We start from the raw sequence: 16,168 nt of genomic DNA, 5'->3' as shown, positions 1-16,168 counted from the left end.
CATGAAAGGCAAGGGTGGAAGACAGCACAGCCTGCAGAGCTCACAGGAGGACAGGGCAGAGGTGGAACAAGAGAGGACAGAAGATAATGTCTTCCCCAGAGCTTAATATGGCTGCAGTGGGATGGGGACAAAAAGAGGCTACACAGTGGTAGAGGCTTTGTTCATCACCTACTTATCATTTATCAGGTGGTACCCAAATCAGCAAGTGCATGGAGCTCTTGGGCACACCCCAGTTTATTAGCCAGCCTGGACTGGGGCTAGACAGCAGAGAGAGCAGATCCATCACCCCAGTGGTGTCAAAATGAAGTCATGCTTAGCAACATGGGTCAGACACAACCCTTCTGCTGTGCACTTACTGTGCCTGCACCGTGACACACTCAGTGTGGTGCAAAGGATAACCATACCTCTTTTTTCACCCGTGAAAGGAACCAAGTCTTCTCTGTCTTTAACATCCTTTGCCTGCTTTTCTAGGTGAGCCATGAGTTCTTCCCTTTTGAATGGGCCAGTTGGTGGCTTTTGTGTCTGATCTCGCTGCCTGAGCCCTGCCGGCAGCAATGCATTCTAGGCATGGAGGGGAGAAACATGGGTTATCTCTGCAAGCCACAATCCCCATCCATCAAATGCTCTCCCCTCTCCACTTTCCTCATTGCACTTACTTTCTTCCACACTGCCAGATAATTTGCCTCTCCTTGTGTCAAAGGTTCTCTCCATCCAACCCCACTGATTCCCACATCATCTAAGACATGTGACACTCCTTCCCCCCTCCAATTACAGATGCTGGCTCCACTACAAGATTTCCATGCTGCCAAGTGGATGTTTCTCTACAATAGCAGTTCCAGCTGTTTCTCTGGGTCTCTCAGCCATCACCTCCTGCTCCTCCTAGCTTCTTCCCACACCGTCACCACTTCTGCTCCTCTCTACAACAGTCACAGCACCAGAATCAAGCTGCCAAACTCAGTTGATTTTCTCCCTATATGTGCCTGTCTGAGTGTCCACAGACCCCATGTGTCCCAACAAGAATCAGTTCAGGGAAATCCCATGGTCTTTCACAGAGCAGACCATAGAGCGATGGTGGACTCTCTGTCTTTCATGATCCATCACAAAACTACAGGCAAGGTCTTGCAGAGAAGGTTATTTCATTGTAGAACAAAACCCTTGGGAACCTGAGCCCTTTTTCAAACTGCCTCCTTGTTAGTCAGTCACATTAGCCACCATGGGAAGTTGCTTTGTGCCTGACACATACGGCACGTAAGCACCTGCTTATATTTAAATATAGAACAGCCTTAATGCAGTAAGACTATTCCCAGATTTGACACTAAGCATGTTCTTTAAAGCTTTGTTGGATAGAAGTCAACATTTACTTTTTAAGATATCCAAGGTGATTTTGAACAACATGCTGATTTTTCCATGCCTGACTAATAAATTCATTATAATTTAAATCTGTGTCACTGAAAAGCCTGGGAAGTAAAATGACTAATAGGAAGCAATTAGACTCAGGCAACCTTGGAGGGCAACAGAGAACTGTGCTAATGCACAAGCAGGGTGGCATAGGAAACAGCTTGCTTCCTCAGGCTTCATGCTGTGAGAGGTGACCATGATGTCTTCATGCTCTAACTCCTGTACTCAGGCTACACCTGTACTGACAGATGTTCACAATTATTTTACCTTTCTGCACCTTTCACAGAATGCTGCCTGACTCTGTGTCTTCTGAGGCAGCTGTAACCAGACCATCAGCCCATACGCTTAATCCCAGGAGCCAGCCTGACACCTCTTAATTATTTTCCTGTGTTGCAATTAAAAATACTGATGATGCAATCTACACTGCCCATCATTTCACCCAGAAACACTAACTGCATGTTAGTGGCACTTGGCAGTGCTCAGCCTCATCATCTAATGTTGCCATAACCCAGAGGCCTGCCAGTTGGCTCTGCACATCCCCTGCTAGGACAACATTGCCTCCAAAAAGCTTTTATTGCTTGGCACAAGCAGGCCCAGTGTTTGCATATGCACAGCTCCTACTGATGTCGGGAGGTTGCTAAAAAGCAACTGTCCCATTTTGCAGAACTCTGGGATTTGGATTTCAGCCTAAGTAGAGGAAAACACAGACCATCTGAAGTTTGCCATGAAAAAAACCCCAACCAATCCACAAAACCCAAAACATTCCCTCCAAGGTGGCCTGCTCAGAAGCAGAGATAGAGTTTCCACAGGTTTACTGCCCTGCACCAGCACTGGCTCACATCAGTGCTGCAAATCACAGTGCTCGTCACACTGGAACATGCACATCAGACCAAGGGCAGGGGAATATCACAGAAACAAATTCCCACGCGTAGCCTGTGCTTGTGATGGCAAAACTGCTTCTGCTCATCTGCGGACAACCTCTTCCATCCTGGCACTGAGTTCAGGCTCTGGAAAGGATCCCACTTAAATACAGAACAGTAACGCAGCCCATTCCCCCACAACTACTGAGATTTACCACCTAGCAAATCTCATGTAAAAATTACTTACATCAGGATCCAGCTCTTCCAGTTCATTCTCTAACTTCCTGAGCTCCTCCTCTGTCAGAGCTCCAAGGATCTTGTCTTCATCCAGGTCTCGGTATTTTTCTAGCTCCTTTCTGTAAGACATCTTAGAGAAGTCTCACAAATCTCACTTTTATGCCGAAACAGGACCTGAAATAAAAACAAGAAGTGTAGTACTGAATACATGAAACATGACATTGCAGGGCTAGTCAGGGAATGCTGAATACCACAGAGTTGCAGAATATTTATGCTTAAAGCACAGCTGACTTCAAAGCCAGGTCAGACTGTTCAGGGCCCTCCATCCATACCCTACATGCAAGTCACAGCCCACGGTCATGAGAGCGGCACAGTTGCACGGTTCAGTAGCACATTGCCCTATCATGGATCTGCAGGGCAGCACTAAGGAAGTACTTTGTACAGGATCCTGGCTAGACATGCCTTTCTCCAAGCAATGCTAAACGTTAACAAAGTGTCCTGGGCGTTTATTTCCTTGAAGGACAATAAACCACAGATCATGAAGTCTGCAGCTCTCATGCCCATACAAGCCCCCAGTAACACCTCCCTGCACATGGCACTCCAGATAACATTGTCACCAGGTGGGAAAACAGATTTGTAGCATCACTGAGTACACCTGAAAACCTCCACAAGGCTACAGCGCGCAGCACTCCTTCCTGTGTTTTAAATCCACAAGGAGATCAGGAAGTATTATCCACTCATGTTCAGGAGGCGCCAGTTAAACATGCTGTTCAGTGACCCACCTTCCCTGAGACAACACGTGTTTGCACTGCTGCAAGCTAAGCAGCTGACCTGAGTGTTACTGCATGTCTAAACCCACCCTTCAAAGCAGAGAGGTGGGAGTAACATACTAAATGACCTATCCGGATAATCCCTGCTCACCCAGGGGTTTGTCCCATGTCTCCTAATATAAAATGCCATACACAATCACACACACACGTAACTGGACCTCTGCCAGCTCTAAAAGACTGTAGTAAACCTTCTGGGAAGGTCAACTTGTTTCAAATATGCAGGTGGGTTAAAAATATACTCACTGCAACACACGAGTATCCAACTCTGCTTTTTTGCTGAAAGTTTCCTTCTGTTCCACAGCACTGCCTGTATATTTAAATTTTTTGGCTCAGTTTTTGCAGAGAATATTGAACTCTAGATAATTTAAAGTGACTTTTCTTACAGTTTAAAAAAAGTTTTGCTATTCTCTCAAGTGGCATTTGCATTAAAATAACAGCAAGGCCTGTGTATTCTTCCAGGAGCCAAACATTTTTTGAGTTTCTATAAATGGCCTCTTTTCAGCTTCTGCGGAATGTCAGAACCCTACCCCAAAGTCACATCTCTCCAGCTTTGCTCATCCTCTCAGGGCAGATCATGCTCTTATGATCGCTCTTCGTTAGTGGCTAAGTTTCTTTATACAACTTACAACGCAGCTGCTGTTCCAAACAGGAAAATTATCTTTAGCTTGGTCACAAAAGGGCACATTAACACACATATGGCTCGACAGCAAGCCCTTAAATTTAGAGCTGTCATCTGGTCAGACGTTTGGTTTCCCACTGGACTGATGGCAATTCCTGCATCACTCACATTCCTGCCACTCGCCACTTAGGAGGTGAAGTGCCAGGAGACAGTGCCTCCTTGATGGGAGGAACAGCCCCCCAGACTCCCACAGCTGGGAGCCGAGTGGGTGAAAACCAGCTTTTTGTCAGGCTGGTTTGCTCTGCGTGGCGACAGTCAACCTGTGGGCACCAGGGCCAAGGGCAGCGGGAAGGTGAAGGAGGAAGCACAGGGTTTTGGGGCTCAGTGGGTTTAGCTAAGCGAGGTGGTGGGGACTCTAGCGCTCCTGCACTTTAACAATCCCCTGCAGCAGTCAGTGCAAGGCACCTCAAGCCGTGAGACGGATGTGCAGCACTCACACAACCGTGCACTGCTCAGGCTAGGAGCCTCATCCAACAGCTCAGCCCCAGCAAGGCTGCCCTTCTGGCTGGCAGAGAGAAAAGCAGAGCCTTTATCACAATTACCCATGATCAAACACTTGCCGTTACAACAATTGTTATAACTCTGATGTGGGATATCCTAGAAAAGCAGTCTGAACCTGGATCTGGAGATGTGCTGTGCCACTGCGACCCTGTATTAAAGTGCACGAACCACAACTGGTCTGTATTTCATATTCAATTTTTAGTTTTGACTATTCTGCTGTGGAAGGAGCTGGAGCTAAAAGCAGGCAGGAAGGCAGAGGATAACCAACCTCAGGCTGCTAAACTCCTTGTAATGGCTTAAAATACCCACACTTGCCATGCAAACATGGCAATCTCCGTTGTGGCTACGTGGGGACAACTACTGCCAGAGGCAGTCACAGCCGCTTCCCAGCAATCGGGGGGGCCCACAAGCAGTGGCTCTGCCAGGACGAGAGCATAGCCTCTGCAGGGCTGACCTTGTCACCTCCCACCAGAAGGACGGAGACTGTCAGCACCGAGAGGCGAAAGGCAGGGCAGACATTGGATGTCAGCGCATACAGGCAACGCTTCTGGAAAACGCTTCATGTTTCAAAGCGTCTTGCAGAGATACGAAGCTGGGGCTGCATAGCAAAGGGCCTGAGGGTTGAGGACAGGTGCAGCCTGCTGAAACACAGCTGAAATCCCCACAGGGAGAATTTAATTTGGTACGTACCCCAAGCAGAGTTGCCAGGAGGGGACAGTGCCCTCACAGCCTCTCCAGTACAGCCGACAGCACGGGCGACTTGTGCAGTTCCCTCAGAGAGCACGTCGGGAGCACTAGCCATGTCTGCGGCGGCAGGACACTTTGTACTGCTCCCCTGCCCACCGAATGAGCTGTGCTGGTTTAGCATCACATCCTCCAGCACAGCCTCCAGGACCAGTACGTTCACTGGTTCTCCCTTATCATCCCAGGCCTCATCTACCCTATCTTGCTAACGAGTGCTGGGAGAAAAAGCAAATAGCCCATCTGCTGTAAATGGCAAGACGGTTTGTACTGCCAAAAATAAGACAGCATGTAAATTCTGCCTAAGCATAATTGTTTTCATTTATACAACGTGCTGAAACACCCACTGCCACAAACAGCTTTCCCTGACCTGTGCTAGGGTTCAAGAATGGCTTAACACTGATCCCTTCAACATCTGCGCTCCAAAAAAAATGAGAAGGTCCTCCAGCACAACTGCAATATTACATTCAAATTCTAAATCCACATACTTCTGGACATTCAGAAAAGAGTTAACCTTAATTCACCACAAATCTGCTCCATCAAATCTATTCTCAATGCCTTCCTAAGATGGCAGCTTTGATTTCTTGCTATTTTTCATTACCTACCAACACACTTTTCGTTCAATCAGTGAAGGAAGCAGCACAACAAGATATATACGTAATATACAGCAGCTGCACAGGACCAATACTATTACAACTTTAAGTCCTAAAAAAACCTGAAATTCATATTGACTATGAAGATAGCAAGATATTAGGTCTCATTGGCCAAAGTATTCATCAGACACATGAGAAGACAGCCCAAACACTTGTACCTGCTAAGTCTGAAAAGCACACAAGTTGGTTTTGCATGAAGACCAATAAAAAGGTTCAAGGAGAAAACTAAAATCAGATGGGAGATGAACATACACCACAGGACATCAACAGGGAATACTGGTCCTAGCATGAATACAGAAAACAAAACAAAACAGCAACATTTGTGATTACAAGGGGGATGGAATAGTTTCTTTCTGAAGGGTCCAAAAGCGCTGAACAAACAAATTGATGCTGTAGAACAAGTGAAAATGAAAAGCATCCCGTACAACACTGGAAATACTCCTTTCACTGCTCTGCACTGGTACGGCCCCCCTTGCAGCACTGTGCCCTTTCTGGGACACTGAAATCCCACAGCACCACCAACCTCTGTGCAGGGAACCAGCAGAGACCTGGGAAGGTGGCCCATGTGGGACCACTGTGTCCCACCCCTGGCAGAGAGCAGGCACGGGGATGTGGTCGTGCTCCTCAGATGGGCGAGCAGGGAGAGCAGGAGCAGGGCAGCAATGGGCTCAGGCTGCAACAGGCTGCTGGGGACGCTGCGTAGGCATCTGCAGGATCATCCCTCAATGCCCTGACAACCCCAGGAAAACTAGCAAACGAGCAAGCAGAACGGGGCAAAGCAACACAAACAGCAGCGAGCAAGACAAATTCCAAGAAAACACCAGAATGCCACAGAGAAAACATAAAGACCGGTTTCCTCTGGGTGCTGCGTAACACGGCATGACGGCAATCTTGCGCATACTTGTGCCGGGTAGCGCAGCCTCTAACAGCACAACCTCCCACGTGCACGAGCATGCTAACTGCAGGAAACTGCGGAAAGCCCTTTTCTTTTCATACGTACATGGGGAGAAAGAGCAACTAACCTCAGCGAAGACACTGGGCTTTTCAGCGATAAATTCTGTTATCAGTCCAAGCAAACCTCAATTTCAGCCGTGTTTCGCGGCAGGCTGCAGCATGCGGCTGCCACTTCCACGGCCACAGGGACTGCAGCATGCGGGAGGGTTTGGTGAGTCCTGAGTCACCGGCCACACCAAATCGCCAGCAAAAGGCAGGGGACAGGAACACTGTGTACTCAGCCCACCGATGAGAGCCACAGCTGAAAAAATTAACATTCCCTGCCCCAGACAACCCTCAAATCTACTGGGATGCTTTGAAATAAGAAAGCAGACCAAGGACTTGGTTTCTGAGATAAGGAGCTGGTCAGTAAGCATCATCAGCACAGACATTGATGATTCTTGGAAAAACTGACAAGTTTGAAAGCAGAAGGCTATTCAGGATGAAAGGTGTTTTTAAGCAGCACTAGAGGCAGGAGTTAACCTCGTGAGGGATAGCCTGGCTTGAGAACAGTTCCTATTTGACTCATGCAGGGTTTTGATTTATGAGATTTTTTCACAGCTTAAGTATAAACCTGAGTCAAAGTTCAGAGCTATTATTTTTACAGTATAAAAATAACAAACCAATGTCAACTCCTCTGTAGTTGCTACAATTTCTTTTTTCTTTTCTTTGACTTTTAGTGTAACTTTAAAGATAAATGTCAGGACCTTTTTGAGAAACTATACATTCCTCAAGTGACCATTCCTACAAACTTAAGAGAAGTACTTTCTGTCCATAAACTTAGATCTCAGTGAATCACCCAGGTGTAAATCCAAGATGTATGCTGTACAGATGAAAGGACCAAATCAGCTCCAGCTAGTTTCCTAAATGAGGGCTGTATTTTTATGCGACCTCTCAGTCCTGTGATAAACCTTAAAGCCAGTAAGTAACTAATGAAATCTCATACAGGGCTCCTTAATTTCTGGTCAAGCTGCACATGTGTGCAAAGGGTCTGTCAGCACAGGTGTAATGTGGAGCAATCCCAGGCATCTCCTTCAGCAGACAGGGAATGAAGGAGAGAGCTGCGGCATTTGCAGGGAGGTCTAAGGGAAGCACTTGAAGAAGGGGGAGCCATTACAAGTGGTAGAGCTAAGGCAGACCCAGTGGGGATGTAGGGATGAAGAACATCAGTCCACCAAGAAGTAAGTATTTGATGGTTCTGCCACTCACAGGACAACTTGTGAACCCTAGTCTTGCATCCCAGCAAAGTTGGGTACTGGTGTGCAAGAGATTGACTCCACAGCTGCCCTGCTGTTTGAGTCACTGAGCACCCCAACATCACCAGTTCCCAGGAGTTTCAAGAAGGGACAAACAAACTACAGCCAGATCCAATAACAACAGAGGGAAGGATGCACATCAGCTTCTTCTAAGACCACATCTAAAAACATGAGTCTATGTGAATTTTGCAAAACCCAACTGCAAATCAGAGCAGAGCACAGGAGGAGGTGGATCTGTCCCCAGTGTCACCACACAGCCTTACACATCCAAAGTCTTGATCCCTGGGTGCTTCCTATTACTAGTAAACCTGGTCACAAGAGAAGTAAATACAGGTATGCTGGTACAGGAATGCTCTCCTCCCAGCGCACAGGTACAAATGTCACACCTGGAGCCAGCGATCTGCCAGACATAACCAGAGGCCAGCAGTGGCCTTGCAGGTGACCACGTGCCCCATATCTGCAGTACAGGCATTCAGAAGTTTGCCCTGTTTCAAATGAACATTGTTCTCACTAAACATCAAGTCTTTGGCTTAGAGAAATGAAAGGAAGATAAATATCTAGAGCCAGTCCTTTTAAGGGAATGGTCTCCTGCACATTTTTTTGTAGATTCTTTTTTAGGCTGATCTAATTTTTTCAGCCAGAGAGGAAAGCACCTTTTTAACAAGCCATAAACACAGACCCAGGCTGCAGCATCAAGCATTGTTGGTCTGCTTGGGCTCTGCATCACCACCTTGAATGTACAAGATGCTGAAACATCTTATTAAAGCTACAGGAGACTTCATACAGACTCTGCACAGGGCTTGGACTTCATATAAACTCTGCACTGGGCTTACAGTCCAAGCTGCACTAGAAAGTGTCTAGCCAGGAGGTCCAGAGAGGTGGGTATTCCCCTCTGCTTAGCACCACTGAGGCTGCAGCTGGATGCTGCATACAGTTTGATGTCCCCCAGCAGAAGACATGTCTCAACAAGCTGAAGAGACTTCAGTGCAGGGCCATCAGGATGGGCAGGAGGCAGAAGATGTAAGGAGAAACAAAGGGAACTGGACTTCTTCAGCCTGGAGAGGGGAAGGCTGCAGTGGGATCTAATTGCAGGCGGTCATCTGCTGCCTAAAGGAAAAGGATTTCTAGAAAAGACAGAAGCAGGCTTTCCTCAGAGGTGCACAGGGGAAGGACAAGGGACAATGGGAATAAGTTGTGGCAAAGGGAAAACTCCTTGCCGCAAGAGTGGCGCAGCCCTTGGACAGGGACCAGAGAGGTGGTGGGATCTCCATCCCTGGATATTCAACACTCAACTGGGCAAGGTCCTGAGCAACCTGATCTAGCTCCGGGGCTAGGCCTGCTCAGAGGAGGACACTGGACTAGGAACTTCCAGAGGTCCCTTCCCATCTAAACCTTCTGTGACTTGCTCTCAGAAGAACGCGCAGGTCTGTCCAACCGTCCAGGTTACTCATCTGAATGCCCAGACATTGCACAGGATGGGAACTGGGCTCCAAGTGGATCCCCTACATTTCACAAAAACTTGTTTTCTGCACTTAATTTATTCAACTGAAGCAAAGTCCTCACAACTGTGACTCAAGTTTGAATTCTGATTCTAGTTCAACACAAGGGGGTTTAGCTGGCTTCCCCTGAAACAAACTGTTAAACCACCATGAGCTCAGACATGGTTGAAGGTCACCTTGGCTAAGTCCCTTGCTTCTGCAGCATGAGAGTGAGTCACTTAGCCTCCAGGAGACCATCTAGTACCTTGCTTTGCAGCTTTCTCACACTGAGAAGCCCTTGAGCCTGAGAGGCTTGCAGAGCAGCCAAGCATCATCTTGAACGATTCTCAATAAAACAGAGCATATAAGGTAGTTGATGTCCCCAGCCTCCACTCAGTGAGCAGTGCCCATCAGGCATACCTCCATCCCTTAGCCTTCTCACAGGAGAGCTGGGCAGCGCCAGCACATTCATGCCCTGGATGAGAAGAGTGGACAGAGAAAAGACAGGGGATGGTCCAGCCAGTGAGAAGCTCTACCATGTCAGATGCAGAAAGCAGAGCTCAGGACACCCTCTCATTGCTCCAGGCAAGTCAGCCATCAACTAGAAAGACTGAGGCCCTCCCAGCCTCCCTGCAAGAAGCTCATGACTAATGAAATCCAACAGGGAATCTGCTGTCTCTTCAGAAACTCAGACTTCTCCAAGGAAGATCTGGATTTCCTCTGGTTTGATTAAAACCTCACAACCAGCAGCCATTAACCTAAGACACACTGAAATTTGTATTTGAAAAGAAACATCTGGAAGGAGGCGTTTTGGATCTAACAAAGCACACCATGATTTCTGCCTCTCTAAATGACATGCCAGTCACGCAAAACACATAATGCTCTCTGGAGTTATTGTCACCACCCAGAACCCTACATCAATGAAGTTCAATATGTCGCAGACAACACTTACTGATGATGCTGCTTCATTCCCATGGGGATCCTCATGCCAGAGCTGACATTCCCATCCTTGCACTTGACAGCTCCATGGCAAACGGCTTGTTTGTCCAAGGTCACACATGTACTAGGGAAAGATCCCTGTGCTCAACCAAAGTGACCTCTCCACTCATCCACTGGTGCTGAGGGAGGTCTTACACTGGTTGCACTCTCCCAGACTTTCCTCTCCTCTTACGTGCCAGGAGGTGCAGATCACCCTGTTCCTAACCCGATACTCAGAAACTGCCTGGCCCTCTTCTCAACAGCCCTGCAGCCCCGCAAGCTACACAACTCAATACTGGCTCTTACCAAGCAGTCTTTCTTATCAGGGCCATCCAGCAAATAGCCTGGATGTTTGGTGATGTAACAGGGTCAAACTCTGCCAAAGCCCAAATACAAACCATCCCAGCTCTATCTCCCCTTTGTGTATTTTTAAGGCACTCACTTGTAAACACAGTTATGTGTTCTATTTGGGGTGAGGTTCTCTCATGCACCTGGCATGTACTTAATTGCTTAATTACTAATCCCTGTGAAAAGCATGTGGGCACACAAGTCATTAGTGACACCGTGCACTCAGTTCCTGCTCTGTAACTTGAACCCTTCCACTTGGAAACTTTGCAGCCAGCGCAATCTTCTCTGAAAAGGGATTCTGGGATTCTTGCCTGAACTTGTTAGTCCTCAGATGGACTCCTGATTCTCTGGCACACTTCAGCTGCAGGGAGCAGCTGAACCTGATGACGACATGTGAACACAACAGCAGAAAGGCTCCTGTCTTGCACTGAGCAGTACCTTGTACCCTTCAACAGGCAATGTTGATGTCCTGTAAAACAGAGGCCCTGCCAGACTGCCCAGAGCAAAGCACAGCGAGCTGTTAGCAACACACCGATGTCTGCACATTCCTGATACTACCCCACTGCTAGCATGGCTGAAGCAGTGGAAGTGAAATGCTCCATCAAGGCACAGCTAATAAGCCCTAGATAGGTTGATGCTTAATGAACACCGGAACAGAAAGAGGATTGTTCCAGCAGCAATGAGCATGTGGTATATGCTGTGCACCAAGCCTGAATGAGTCATTTAACAATCCTCCAAGGCCTGAAGAAACCAAGATACCACCTCCAGCTTAGAGAGCTACTAAACCACACAGTGGTGGAACGGGGCAGAGGTCTGGGGAAGCATCGCTGTAGCCTTGTCTTCATGCTTCTCCCAGGGCATCTGCTACTGGTTGCTGCTAGCCAGAGTATCCTGGGCTGGACAGACATCAGCTCACTCACCATGAATGAACAGCAAGAACTACCTCGCACAAGGGTGATGCAGGTCAGAGACAGGGAATCAGGGAGGTGGAGTCTTCATCTTTGGGGGTTTCTAGGTATAGGCCATATGAAGCCACAACCTCCCTGGCTGAGGAGAGATCTGCCATGAACTGGGGATGGACTAGAGAACCACTGAGCCACCAGCAGTGCTGGGGTCCTGTGACAGAAAATGCGGCCATTTATCAACACAGAGCCATGGAAAACAATTTTTATCTCTTGTTTCTTCCAAGAGTCTGGTAATTTTACAGAGGAAACACATTTTGACTACAAGTCCCTGCCTGGAATAGAAAAGTGAAGACAGTCTTCCTAGCTCATGATTTGCAAATGGCTGTCAACTGCAGGGGGTAAAAATCAGAAAGCAGATCCCAGCCTCCTACCCTTGAGCTCCACTGGGCTTTCACAAAAACTCCACATGCCTGGAAAACAGTGAAGCAGCAAACAGAAAAGTAAAACCATTAATCTGCAAACATTACATTCAGTAGCACATTGCTCTGGGGGATGGAGTTACACATCTAGCAACACGGGACACATGCTTCTTACAAAGGATCATTCAGAATCTCTTAAAAAGATAAATCAAACTGTCCTTTGAGTGAATGAAAGCAAAACACAGGCAAAGCATAACGGTAATGAGACGGAATAGGCTGTCTCCACATCTGTTTGACTTTCCCAAATACACCAAGCAGGAGGGGAGGCAGCAACATATTCCCAGTATTATGCAAAAACATATTATCTGGAGAAAAGCCAGCAGACCATCACAGCTGAGAAATGTGTGGAGAAAAGAACAAGACAAGTGAGGCTGGAAAGCAAAGCAATGCTGAAGGGGGAAAAGCAAAAAAGAGCCCTAACAGGAGGAAAACAGGGACCTTGAAATGAGCAGCCGTGAGCACAGGATGCAGTGTGCTTGTTGGAATATCCAAATGCACGTACATTAGGGCAACAGGTACAGAGGCTGCCAAGAAACAACAGTGCAGGCTCTTCTACACCACTGGAAAAGGCATTTGGCTCTGGGCACCACGATGCCAGCAAGACAGTGCTTGTCTTTAATGTTGTAGCCCAGCTCTTCCTTCCAAGGAGACAAAAGATGATGGGCTCACTACCACAGCTTGTAGTAGTCCTTGGCTTGTGTGCTCAAAGGCTTGTCCAGTATTTGCTCTAGCAACTAGAATGAGAGAAGGTGCCACCTCTTGGCACAAATCTTGGTTTTTTTATGAGAAATGAGGAATTCATTCTTCACTCCTGTGTGAACTGGCAGGTCACACGAGGAAGCGATTTTATATACACCTAAAAATAACCTCAGCCACGTGGCTGAGCACCTTCCTGGCTCAATGTCTGATACACAAGGAAAGATGTCAAGCAACTAGAGAGAGGAACTGTACCTAGGGGTAGGGCAGCCAGCCCAGAAGGGGAGCAGTGGGCAACTGGTTCTGCCCAAACCACCCAGGACCGCTTCAAAATCAGAAGCAGATGGATGAGCACATCAGGACAGCACGTGAGTGGGGGCAGAAGCTGTGTCCACATGAGTGAAGGAAAGTTATCCTGAGACAGGCAGTGCCTTCTAAGCAAGGCACTGACTAATTCAAGCCGGCCAAAGTACGGCTATGGAAAATACACCACAAGGACTCAAGGGATCTTTCCCCCCACCTAATTTCTACCTTTGCCGCACAAAATCAGCGCAGCTTTCTATTGATCCATCAGCCCGAGAGCCATTTCCTAGCAGAGCTCCCAAGATTACGCGCGCAACAGCAGTAAAAACCCCAAACCACCCGCGCCCTTCGGCACCCGCGCAGCGCGGCGCAGGCTGCTCCCCCTCGCCCGCGCCTCCCGGCGCAGCCCGGACACGCGTGACGGACGGCGCGGACACGCGCAAGTGCCGCCGGTTGCCGGTCCAGCGCCTCCCCCGCCGACTCTCGGCTGCCTGCCGGGGGGCACCGGAGCCCGGGGACACCGGCTGCCGCAGCGCCCGCACCCCCCGGGCACGGCCTCCCGGCAGGCAGGCAGGCAGGCAAGATGCAGGCAGGGCGCCCGCGCGCAGCGCGGAGGCGGCCGCTATTTATGTCGAGCCGGTGCCGCCCGGTGCCGGCCAAATGTTCCGCCCGGAGAAGGGCCGGGCCGGGCCGGGCCCGCCGCCCCGCCGCCCGCTTACCGCACCCGTGCGCCGAGCCGAGCCGAGCCGAGCCCGGGCGGCGCCTCCTGCCCGCGCCGGCTCCGCCGCTGCGGGGGGCGGGGGTCCAGCCCCGGCCCCGGCCCCGGCCGCGGCCCGGCCGTCACTCAGCGGGGGCCGGCCCCGTCGCCCCTCCCGGCCGGGAACAGCTGTGCCCGGCTCGGCCCCCGCCCTGGGCCCCGGGTTTGGTCTGTCCTTACCCTCCGCCCGCACCCGGGAGGGCGAACTTGCACCGTCCGTCCCGCGGGCACGGTGGACGCTGCGCAGGACGGCGCGGCTGCACGGGCGGCATCCCCGGGGCAGCAGGGGCAGCATTTGCTTCCAAAGGATCTTTCCTGCTTTTAACGGTTTAGGCAGGCTGGAGCCTGACTTTTGTCCCCCCGTGGCAACTTCCTTCAGAGTGCCGAGCCAGGCCCCTGGGCACCGCGCCTTCTGGAAAGCCCCGCAAGATGTGCACGCCGAGCTTCGTGGGGACACAGGCCACTGCGAAGAGCCCTGAGGATGTGCCTGGAAAAACTCCTTCCCGGGAGGAGTGGTGCCGGCCCTGGGACGGGGGGGCGGGCGCGGAGGGGGTCTCAAGGCTCAGCCTGACCAAGTCATGGCCACCCAGGCCTCTGGCTGGGGTGGCCCCGCTACCAGCGCTGCTGAAGCCCTGTGGCCACAAGCGTGGGTGCTTATAAAAGCTGCTTCCCCACAAATGCCATCTGTATCAATGCACTTACTCATTCTGTGTTTTATTTTACTCCCTCTCAGTTTGCCCTGTACATCCAGCGACAGCCACGTCCTAGAACAGCTCCAAGTCTGCCATCAGCCCAGAGAGCTGCCTTCCAACTTCATGGTGCCAACAGTTTTAATAACATTGCTGCCAAATCTCCCTTCCCCTGTCTCACCTTTGAGACACCATAAAGCCCTTTGGATTTGCCCTATAATCTTTTTTAACAAATCTCCCACAAAGTATCAGCCCCAAGCTCCTCCTTGTCTCTGCTGTCTGGTCTTCACCAGCAGCCACAAGCCATGAGTGGAGAGGGCCCCAGGTGTATTAGAGGAGGGCCGTCCATCCAAACACTTCTCCAGCCTCACACTTCCCAGGCTTAGCAATGCCCTTCATCTGAAAAATGCCCTCAGTCTCCATGAGATGGTACCTGGCTTTTATTTTTCATGGCTTGTCATACAGCTGACCTGGCTGGCTCTGAGGTTCTGTGTCCTGTGGCATTTGGAGAAAGATCTGCAGTCAGCCCTGGAAATACTGCTCACGGCTAGGCCAAACAAAGGATACAAATGGGGACCCTGCCAAGCACTGGATTCAGTGCATGCCTCATGGACGTGAGCAGGATTACGGCCCAAGTCACTGGCATCATCCCAGCTGCTGTTAGGAGTGAAAAGGGCACTTAGAACCACCCAGTTCACCCACTGACTGGCCGAAATGCCTGGATTTCTTCAGGCTGAAGAAGCCCGATGGGTACCAGATCAGTCAAACCCAGATGCCGCTATCTATGCTACCTGCTTACCAATTGCCTTTCTCAAGGGTATGCAAGCTGCAAGCAGCTCGGGAAGGGGTCCACTGGCACCACCAAGCTTCCCTACAAGCCCACATTGGCTTAGCACTCCGGGATACACAGGAGTCACTTAATTTTTATGCTGTCTGGCTGCTGTCAGATCTAGCTGTATAGGCACCAGAAGCTCATCCGGGATAAGTGCTATGGTCCCCTCAGAACCCACTCAGCCTGTCTCCATCAGGCAAGACATTAACCCAGCTTCTCAGCCCATTTGTTTACAGTGTAAGTATCAGTGATGCTTCTTTTTTAGCTGTCTACCATGACACACTGCAGTAATGAATGCTGCAAGTAATGCACATTGCAGCACTGTTCACGAGACACTAAGTATTGCTAACTCCAACTACACCTAAGCCCCTCTTCAAAACAGCTCTCAGGATAATGGCTCAGCATGCCTGAAGCACGTCCGCTCAGGTCACAAGCTCCTATTGCCCTAGCCAAGTTCTAACCTCTCAGAACAGGACAGTTGTCCTGTTCAGGACTTCCAGTCTGAAAATACCAGCAATGAACAAAAACACAGAAGGAAGCTTTCAGGCATTACGA

At 49.6% G+C, this 16,168-nt stretch overlaps 1 protein-coding gene across 3 annotated transcripts in view; it reads right to left on the bottom strand.

The window, feature by feature from the left end:
- The window catches only part of TMOD1 (tropomodulin 1), a 29,778-nt gene extending 15,407 nt beyond the window's left edge, over nt 1–14,371 (bottom strand). Inside the window, exons 1-3 of one of the 3 annotated variants that reach the window (XM_074813849.1) lie at nt 14,273–14,371; nt 2,506–2,669; nt 405–561 (exon numbers count right to left, since the gene is read on the bottom strand). In XM_074813849.1, coding sequence (XP_074669950.1) covers nt 405–561; nt 2,506–2,625 — 277 coding nt within the window. In that variant the 5' untranslated portion in view covers nt 2,626–2,669; nt 14,273–14,371. Of the gene's footprint in view, nt 1–404; nt 562–2,505; nt 2,670–10,578; nt 10,901–14,054; nt 14,200–14,272 lie in introns of those variants that run through there. The other 2 variants (XM_074813848.1, XM_074813847.1) reach the window with 2 other exon arrangements.
- Between the last annotated feature and the right edge of the window lie 1,797 nt (nt 14,372–16,168).

This window comes from Strix aluco, chromosome Z, assembly GCF_031877795.1.
Source record: "Strix aluco isolate bStrAlu1 chromosome Z, bStrAlu1.hap1, whole genome shotgun sequence".
NCBI classification, from domain to species: domain Eukaryota; kingdom Metazoa; phylum Chordata; class Aves; order Strigiformes; family Strigidae; genus Strix; species Strix aluco.
This window is presented reverse-complemented; position numbering and strand designations above follow the sequence as displayed.